Raw genomic sequence first — 10,222 nt, forward strand, 5'->3', positions numbered from 1 at the left:
AAAAAGACTGTGTATATATATGTATACACACACACACACACACACACACACACACACACACACACACACAGGCAAAAGTGAAAGCCCTCTTTCCTTTCCCCAGTCCACTCCTCTCTGGAGAATAAACAAGTGTTAGGTTTGTATGTATCCTTCAGGGGTTTTCTTTTTCTTTCTTTCTTTCTTTCTTTCTTTCTTTCTTTCTTTCTTCCTTTCTTCCTTTCTTCCTTTCTTCCTTTCTTCCTTTCTTCCTTTCTTCTTTCTTTCTTTCTTTCTTTCTTTCTTTCTTTCTTTCTTTCTTTCTTTCTTTCTTTCTTTCTTTTGGTCAGGAGAAAAAGATAAAAATTTATCCTCTGCAGTGTAGTATAGTGGTTAAAAGCATAGACTCTGGAGCTCGTCTATCTGAATCTGAATCCTGCCTCTGCCATTTGCTAATTGTGTGACCTTGGGCAAGTTACTTAACCTCTCTGTTCCATAATCTATAACATGGGGCTAATAGTACCTATAGTGTCATACCTATGTGTAATCTTGAGGATGACACAAAATGATATACTTAAAGTACTTATAACATAGTAAGTACTATATAAGTGATAATTATCATTATTTACATACATACATATTCACATATACAAACATGAACACATGTCAATATAAGAAGGATACTTTTTCTGAATTTTGCTTTGTTGACTTACTAGTATGGCTTGGGTATCTTTCTCAGTCAGCACGTATGGATTCCCTGGGTTCTTTTCGATGATTGCATGCTGTAATCCAGGCGCCATCTGCGGGCATTAAAATCGCTCACTTAACCTTTTCTGTATTGATCAACATTTAGGTTGTTCCACTTTTTGGCTTTTACTAACAATGTTGGTAGCAAGATTCCTCATCATGGTATCTGTCGCCTGTGAGTCTGTGTGGCAACTTCACTGGAAGACCTTTGAGGGCATTTGGAATCTAGTCAGTGTATCCCCCAAGTAGCAAAACAGTGGGCATTGCAGAAGAACTTCACTGTTTTTTCTCCAGCTCCTTCTGAAGGAACTGCCTTAGAATCCTGTGGCTGCCATGGCCTAGGTACCCTGGATTATATCCATAAGGAGGATTCTCTCATGTCATGAAGCTGTTCTAGGGGTCAATTTTCGAGTCTCCTCAGCAAGAGGTCCCCACAACTCCTGAGAAGCCCCGCTTGACCTGTCAGGTTTCCCTGTGTTTCAGATCAGTGCTGAGTCCCTGACTGGCTTGCCGTCACACAAAGGCGAGTTGGTGGTTTCATTGAAATACATCCCAGCCTCCAAACTCCCTGTTGGAGGTGACCGGAAAAAGAGTGAGTTTTTTTGGGGGGGGTGGGGGTGGGGAGGTTTGCTGGATTTAGTCCTTGGTGTTCCGTACAGGGCATGTATGAGATAGTGCAGCTGGTGGCCAGCTCTGTTGGTGAGACAAGATTGAGATGTTCCTTGGATCATCTTCTAGGGAAGATTCCTTTACTAAGAAAGCCTTTTCTGCATCATTTTCAACCAGAAGGGAATATCTTAGCATTGGCACTCATTTTTTTTTTTAGGCCATTAAACTGACTTGGTATCAGTCCAGGTATAGCAAGCTATTAAGAGGGCAGATTAGAACAGAAAGTTTGGGGGTGAGAAAGGGTGGTTGCACAGGGTGGTGAAATGTGAGGGACAGGAAGTTAAAGGTCAAGGCAGAGTAAATGAGCACACCAGGCGCTGTGCCAGTGATTAGGGACATGTGGATGAATAAGACATGTTTGCCCTCCCTAGAGAAGCTTAGTGTAGTGAGGACGACAGTCATATGTTGAAAGAGCACATATACAGGAGTGATGAATTCTCTCTGGTTACATTTGGGGAGAACTCGAAAGAGGAAGTAAGGATGAAACTGGACTTCAGAAGAGGATGGGGTGAGAAGAGAAGTTCCAGAAGAGATAGCAAGAGGAAAGGTTTTAAAAAGGCATGGTAAATGTGGGGTTGGATGTAAGGTGTGAGGTAGTGAACTCCTTCTTTTGGTGGTGCTGGGGTTATGGTTTGTATATGGGGGAGTGGAGCTGCAGTTGCCTGACTGAAAAAGGCTTTGAACATAACAGTAAGGAGTTGAGTTTGACCTATTGGTGCAATGGGAAGCCAAAGTCTTGGAAAAACTGTTGCAGGGTCTAATCCATAGGATACGGGGTTCAACAAGACCCCCAGGAAGGGTGTGTGGGATGACTAGAGAAGAGAAGCAAGGATTGGACCGTAGGAAAGAGCAACACTTTAAAGGATGAAGAGAGGACAGAAAGCTAATGAGGTAGAGGGTTATTTTAGGAAAGAGCTTGCAGAAAAAAAGAGCAGAGGTTGTTAATAGTGTTGAAATACAACTGGGATGTCAGGCCGGTGAGGACCAGGAAGACATGGCTCATCAGCGTTAGGCTGTCTTTTCAGTGGTTTAGTGGAAGCAGAAGCCAGCTTTCTCCAGAAACTAGGCTGAGTGAATAAAGCAAAGAATTAGAAGTAGTGAGTGGGGACTCTTTTTTTTTAAAATTTTTTTATTTTTAGGATAATTGATGGTGAAAGAAAGAGGTAGGGGTGAAGGGAGATTTTCTTTTTAAAGGATCTTTTCTTCTTTTAAGAGATTTATTTATTTGAGATGGAGGTGGGGCATAAGCGAAGGGGAGGGGCAGAGGGAGACAGAGAAGCAGACTCCCTGATAAGCAGAGAGTCCAATATGGGGCTCAATCCCAGGACCCCAGGATCATGACCTAAGCCAAAGGCAGACACTTAATCAACTGAGCCACCCAGGTGACACTTTTTAAAGGATTTTCAAAAGAAGAGGAGATTAATGTATATTTAGACTGAGGCGACAGGACTAGTAGAAGAAGAGATATTAAAAATGGGAGGTGGGTTCATCCTCTGCCTCTCCTGCCTCCCTGGCTTTTTCTCTCTCTCATTCACACATACTCTCTCTCTCTCAAATAAGTAAGTGAAACCTTTTAAAAAGCCAGGGGATGGTGGTGGTGGTGGAGTGCGCTCCTGGGTGGCTCATTGGGTTAAGCATCTGCCTTGGGCTCAGGTCATGGTCCCAGAGGCCTAGAAGGAAATCCTTTATCCAGCTCCCTGCTCAGCAGGGAGTCTGCTTCTCCCTCTGCCTCTCCCCCCTGACTTGTGCTATCTCTCTCTGTCTCTCTCAAATAAATAAATAAAATCTTTAAAAAAATGGAAGGTGGGGGTTGAAATTGCTGATGCCTGATGCGTCCTGCAAAGTGGGCATGGGATCAAGAACACACGTAGGGGATTTCCCTTTTTAAAAATCATTAAACAAATATCAGGCAACTTTACTTCTCTAAGCCTCCACTTTCCCATCTATAAATTAGGAATAAGAGTAGATACCTTCTACTGTTGCTTTGACAATTAAAGGCTTAATGTAGATTCAGGCACATAGCCAGTTTTCTAAAAAGCATTTATTGCTACTTCTGTCCTTACTAGTTGAGTCAGGCACTGTGTTAGGTCCTGAGAGTGGAAGTCAGATGTGGTCCAGTTGTCATGGAGCCTGCTGCCTTCAGGAGCCAGGGATGGAAGGTGCTCTGTAGGCAAAGGTCAAGAGAAATCTGAAGCGGGGAGGGGATCAACTTGTTATGGCTGACCTCCCTTGCAGGTAAAGGTGGGGAAGGGGGAGAGCTCCAGGTGTGGATCAAAGAAGCCAAGAACCTGACGGCTGCCAAATCAGGAGGGACTTCAGACAGCTTTGTCAAGGGGTGAGTCCCTGGCCAGCACCAAACTAACCAGTTCTGGGACAAGGAAACTAAGAGAGGAGCCCAAATTAACCTTTCTCTGTGGATATTATCCTTGTATATCCCACTGCCTCCAGCAGCCAACTCTGTTCCTGAAAATAGGTACTGGGAAAGCCTCTACAACCAACTTTGTCCTGGTCTGAGCTCAGTTTGGACTGTGCTATAGTGTGGTTTTCCAGAGAGGAGGGTGGTAGACAGACAGGCTGGACTTTTCCTTTGATACAGACTTTGGCTTTATTATAATGAATCCTGAATCAAAAGCTATATCCCCTGACCGTTAGGATTTAGGAACTTAGGACTGACTGTGCTCCCCACAATACTGAAGCAACACCAGCCCCCCCCCCCCCCCGCCCCAATGATAGATCATCCTGCCGAATTAAGTTTTCTAGCAAATCATGGTTGGCTAGGCCTATAGTTAACGACTGTTGGTTTTCTTGAAAGAGGACCTTGTCCAGGAGAAATGGAATCAAATATTTAAAGCCCATGTTTGGTTGAGTATAGATAAGAGTTTATTAATGACACTGTATTAATTTTTTCTCCAGGTTAAAGGAATTGAATCAGGTGAATGATCCAGTGGGGGTAGTGGGAAGTCTGCTTCAGGATATCTGGAGGAGGGAGTGTGTGCTAGCATCGGCCTGACGACCTACCTCCCTGGGCTAGGCCTGCACCAGGGGAAAGGGGAATTTAGACAGGTATTTGCCAGCTTTGAGTAGGTTGTTGATTATTCCCTGCCCTCTGCCAGATACCTCCTTCCCATGAGGAACAAGGCCAGTAAGCGTAAAACTCCCGTGATGAAGAAGACCCTGAATCCCCACTACAACCACACATTTGTCTACAATGGTGTGAGGCTGGAAGATCTGCAACACATGTGCCTGGAACTGACTGTGTGGGACCGGGAGCCTCTGGCCAGCAATGACTTCCTGGGTGGGGTCAGGCTGGGTGTTGGCACTGGTGAGAGCCTGTCCCCAGTCCTGACTATTTTAAAGGCCTCTTGCATATTTTTCAGTCCTCATATACCTGTAGCCCTTCCTTCGGAGCCTCTCTATAGCAAAAGCAGTCTTCTTTTCTTTCAGTTAACGTCTGGTCACAATTGACTGAGTGCAGGCCTCAGGGGAAGGCTGAGCTCATGCACTGTTAATGGGTACACATGAATGGGACCCTGTTTGCCAGGAATGCCGCCATCTTACTGCCAAAAAATCTAAAAACCTACCTGCACCAACGGATAATTTCCATCTTCTATCCTGTTGTAACAAAAGAGGGGCTTTTCTAGCAAAGTCCATGCTCTTTCCAAGTATTCTGGATCATACCCTAACCTTCTTAACCTCAAGCTTTTGGAATCTTCTCTCTCTCCTGTCTGATCACTTTCATTCCCTCTACCTCTCTACTGGAGGAGAAAACCGATACGCTCTGATATTGCCAATCTTTAAGAAACAGAAATTAACCTTTTCTTGACCCTACATTCCCCCTTTTAATTTCTTAAAAGGAATTGTCTCTACTTCCTCACATCTCTTTTAGTCCTCAGTCTACTGTGATCTGGCTTCTGTCTCACCACTCCACTGAGCAGTTGCTCATGATGGACTTTTGCTTTCATATTACTAGAATTTTCATGTGATTTAGCCTAGCTGATCCCTCCCTTTTTCTTGAAATACTTAGTTCCTACTGATTCTGCATTTGTCTTTGGAGCTTTCTCATTCTCTACCCACACTCTAAATACTGGTGTTTTTTTAGGGCTTAGTCTTGAATCCTTTCTCCTCTCTGCAGTCTCTTCATGCCTGCAGCCTTAAATACTACTTGTATATTAAGAAGTCATATAAAGCACTTAACCCGAAGTGTCTAGAATGAGGTTTTCACAAATGCAAGTAAGTTCGTATCAGTCCCCCACTTAAAACCCTTCAGTGGCCCACTCCTGTGCTTAGAAGACAATCCAAAGTTCTTGCCATTCTTACAGGCCCCTCCAGATTCTGGACCCTTTGTTCCTTTAAAATCTATCTTTATATCACTTTTCTGCTGGCTCCCTGTGCTCCAAACACAATGACTCTTTCTGCTTTCCAAATATACCAAGCTCATTCCAACTTCAGAACCTTTGCAATTATTGTTAACCTTTCTCTGGCTCCTTCCCATCCTTCAGTGTTCTACTCAGATGTCTCCTTGGAGAGGCACCCAGACCATTCCAGCTAAAGGAGGCCCTAATCTAGGCACCACCGACCACCCTCTTTAGTTACTTGGTGACACTTATCTCACTATCTGGAATATTCTTGACTTCCTTGTAAATGTTGTGTTTCCTCTATTCAAATGTAAGCTGCCTATAAGGCAGGACTTTTTTTTTTCTTTGTTCACCACTGTATCTCCGAAGCCTCAAAGAGTACCTGGTACATGGTAAGTACTCAATAATTGTTTGTTGAAAAAATGAATGTACAAGAAGTAGGAATGAGGCCACATCCAATCCGAACCTTAGGCCTGGAGTCTATAGCTAGAGGAAAAAAAGGTGTTTAGCTGCTGCTTCTCCCACCCCTCACACCCCCACCTTCTTCTTCTTCTTCTTTTTTTTTTTTTTTTTAATTTCCAGTCGAGTTGACGGTGATAGAAAGGCAGTAGCTCTGGCATGAGGTGTCAGACATAAGAACTCTGTCATGGGCTCAGAAGGAGAGGTCTGAAGCCACCGTGTGCTCGTTGGAGTCTCATTTCTTCAATCTGAAGTCTCTTGATTGAGTCTCGGGAGCACAGAGACAGCCTTGCCAAGTCACTAGGGAGCAGTTCCCAGACGGCCATCCCCATCCACCCATCTCCCTAATATGCTATCTTTTGTGGGATGGCTACCCTTGCCATGTAACCCCTCTTTCCTGGGGGGAGGGTGGCTGAGGCATGGGTTCCCTGTTCAGCCACTCCTCTGGTGTTTCTCCTCAGGGATCAGTAATGGGGAAGTGGTGGACTGGATGGACTCGACTGGGGAAGAAGTGAGCCTGTGGCAGAAGATGCGACAGTACCCAGGGTCGTGGGCAGAAGGGACTCTGCATTTGCGTTCCTCGATGGCCAAACAGAAGCTGGGCCTATGAGTCCCCGTCCTTCTCTGAAGGTCCAGTCCTGTCCAGGGCAAGTCAGAGGACATGAAGAAACCAAGAGCAAAGATTTATAATGTGTGTATGTGTGCATGTTTGTGTGTTATGTATGTGTGTGTGTATAAACACATATTTCTACAATTCTCATTATGCTAGAGTCATGCAGACTCTTTCCCTTTTCTGAAGTAGGCTCAAGAGTAAAGATCTGTTCCAAATGTTTTTATTTGTGCTTCATCTAGTATATTTCCAGAGTCCATGTGTATATCCTTATGATCTTTAATTAACTTAAAATCTTTTAAAACAAGCTTTTTTTAAAAATCCCCTGTCTTGCTTTTCCTCCTTCCCCAGGAAGCTCTGGCTACCTTTGGCATTCATACAGGTCTGTGTTGGAAGGTGTGCCTGGGCTGAGGCCAAGGCTCTGGGAAGCAGGGTTGGGTTACTAAAGGTAAGAGAAGATGGGAGAGAGGTGAGCAGGTCTGTCCCCTTCCTTTCAAATATCTGTTTTTAACTACATTTTTACCTTGATAAATTTCTGGAACTTGGCTTTTAACTCTTCTTGTTCTTAAGCAGTTTTTGTAGCACTTGGGTCTCATGGTTTCCTTTGAAATGCTAAGAAAATTCCCAAGTTCCTTCCAGCTCCAGACATCTTCACTAGACCTTTAACACACCCTTAAAATGGAGCTGCTTTAGAAAAAAAAAAAAAAGAACACTTTAGTTAGTTAGTGACTGAGTCATGGACATGCCCCAAATGGTTTCTCGGTGGTCTCATAGGACCCGACTGGCTGAGAGTGAAATGTCTCCCAGCCTGTGCTGCATTTTTGCATTTTATACAGATACAGCTGTTGTTGGAGAGCTCCTCATTTCTTTAATAAAAGACATCTTCACCTTCATGTGCCACATCTTTCTGAGTGCTTGTGTCCACGGTGTGGTACCACACAGAATATGGTCTATGTACTATCATGCCAGTCAGAATAGCCAAGTACTGACTAAACTGGCCCAGTGTTGGGGCGCCTGGGTGGCTCAGTTAGTTAAGCATCTGCCTTCGGCTCAGGTCATGATCTGGGGGTTCTGGGATCAAGCCCCACATTGGCCTCCCTGCTCAGCGAGGAGCCTGCTTCTCCCTTTCCCTCTACCCCTACCCTCTGCTTGTGCTCTCTTTCTCACATTTCATCTCAAATAAATAAGTAAAATCTAAAAAAAAAAAAAAAAAAAAAAGGTAAACTGGCTCAGTGTTTCTCCAGACTGGGCACTGTTAGTACTCTAAGACAATGTGTTCAGAGAACCTCCTAGTTATTCTGACTTCCTTCTTGAAGTGACTTCAGTTTCTATTTTTCCTGTTGTTTCCTAAATGTGACCTAGATGTAATGTGGGTGTGATGCGTTGAGACCTTTCTAAGAAGGGTCTAGTGACCTGAGTTTCTTTTTTGAAACTCACTGTACCAAATGGACCTTTTTATCCTTGCAAGTGTATCTACACAAAATTGTTTGTGAAAGGAGTCTATACCAGAGAAAAGATCCCCTTTGGTAGAGTCTGCTGATTTCTCCTAGAAGGGCCATTAGATCAAGGGCAGCTGCTGTGGTTTCTACTGTATAGGTGAGCCGAATGGAGGAATGTTTTTTAAAAGGTTTGTTTGGTATGGCTTGATGCTATAATGGAAAGCATAATTTGGAATCCTCGTCTGTAACTCGCTCCTTTGTTCTCCATGCCCTGAAATGTAACTGTGCTTCAATAAAGCTTTCTCACTTGCCAAGTGTTTGCATTTGTTAGTTCAACTGAGGCTTTTCTCTCTCATGTCCTCACTTACTGCAGTTTCTGTTCAGTGGCTTGATGGGAAAGAACCAAAGAGACAAATACCTTCCCTAAGCATACACTGCACTGATTGGAAGAAAATTTCCCTTTCCCTATGTTGCTGCCTGATACCTCTGCTGAGCTCTGACCTGTTGACCTTTGTGTTTGGTATCTAGGGAGAGACCTGAGAAACCATCTTAAAATTGGCACCACTTTTCTTTCTCTCTCAAGTTCCAGAGGAACTCCTTCTTGAGCTTTCTAGCCCCCTATCACTAGAAGGAGAAAGCTGTGCACAGGGGAAGGAAGATGTTCTCTGCTGTGTTTCTTTCTGGATCCTTCGATATCTCTAGGAGGTAGGGCTTTTTCCCTTCACCCCTTCTACCATTATTTAGTTTTGGGAAATAAATAACACAGATGCTAAGCAACCCATCTCAGAAATAAGGTCCTGGGTTTCGAGGGAGAGCCCAAGTGATTCTTGACCTCTTTTGCAAAAAGACATCAATATATATTGAATGTTTTTTATGTACAAAGCTTTATGCTAGACACATTATATGTCATTTCCTTAATTTCTCCAAGCACCTTATGAAGTAGAGAAATTTCCGTTTTTATAGAAGAGGAAAGTCAAGTCCACCATCGTACGACAGAGTTGGCCTTTGAATCAAGGTCTGATTCCACTGTATCATACTACTTCCTGCAAGGGCGTTATATGTGTTATGGGTGAAGATTCAAAGGAAGGGATGACTCTTTTTCTAAAATATCTCAAAGAAATAAGTTTAGTCTACAAGGTAGGATAATCAGGATGCTTTGAATGTTATCTAACCAGCTGATGGACTCAATGGCTTGTGCACATTAGTGTGTGTGTGTGTATGTGTGTGTTTGAGATATATGGGGAGATGGAGAGATGGGGGTAGTTGGGAGGCAGAGAGAGAAAAACAGATATGAACAAGGTTGGGGTGAGGCGAGCCCCCTTGTCTGACTGTGAGCTTGATTCTGCTGCCGCCCCCTCCCCCTACTTTAGAGGCTGGAATTTTCTGAATCATAAGGCAAAAGAGGTTACAGTGAGGCTTAACCTAAAGAAAGCAATATTGACTTGCCTATCTGACTACTCAATAAAAAGAAAAGCTGCTCAGTTTTTCGAAGCTAGAGGAACATTTCTATCAGGCCCAGGTGGAAACTCAGTTCAGGTTGTCATTCATGTTGTCATTTGGGCCTTTGACTGGCTAGCATGCCCTGGCTTGCCACTTGAAGTATAAGTGATAAAGACAAGGCAGGGCATTTATTCTGACTAATGTGCAATCTTTGCCTTTGGAACCATAGACCTAGTCTGACCGGAGATTTCCCACATTAGCTCATTGTATTTTGTCTTCTGCCCATAACTTGTCTTTTGACTTTCCAAGCTCCTGTACTTCCCTGGAGGGAAGAGGGAGAAGGGACTTTTTTTGCTCCAAGTTTGATCATTCACTTCATGTCCTGGTCCACTCAGCCACTGCCTCACTTTTTATTTTGCATTTTACAAAGGAGATTTCCACTAAGCCTACAGTGGGAAGAACTTCTTTCTGACTCACTACTACCCTCTCTGTTCTGGGCTCATGATTTTTATCCCATTCCTCTTCTT

General features: G+C 43.7%; 1 protein-coding gene across 8 annotated transcripts in view; it reads left to right on the top strand.

The window, feature by feature from the left end:
* The window catches only part of SYTL4 (synaptotagmin like 4), a 64,505-nt gene extending 55,936 nt beyond the window's left edge, over positions 1–8,569 (top strand). For 4 of the 8 annotated variants that reach the window (XM_082716874.1, XM_082716877.1, XM_082716875.1 and 1 more), the window contains 4 exons: positions 1,207–1,315; positions 3,628–3,727; positions 4,506–4,714; positions 6,668–8,569. In XM_082716874.1, coding sequence (XP_082573000.1) covers positions 1,207–1,315; positions 3,628–3,727; positions 4,506–4,714; positions 6,668–6,816 — 567 coding nt within the window. In that variant the 3' untranslated portion in view covers positions 6,817–8,569. Of the gene's footprint in view, positions 1–1,206; positions 1,316–3,627; positions 3,728–4,305; positions 4,456–4,505; positions 4,715–6,667 lie in introns of all 8 variants that reach the window. The other 4 variants (XR_014307070.1, XR_014307071.1, XM_082716878.1 and 1 more) reach the window with 4 other exon arrangements.
* The last annotated feature ends 1,653 nt before the right edge of the window (positions 8,570–10,222 follow it).

The sequence above is a fragment of the Mustela nivalis genome (genome assembly GCF_964662115.1).
Source record: "Mustela nivalis genome assembly, chromosome: X".
Lineage (NCBI taxonomy): Eukaryota > Metazoa > Chordata > Mammalia > Carnivora > Mustelidae > Mustela > Mustela nivalis.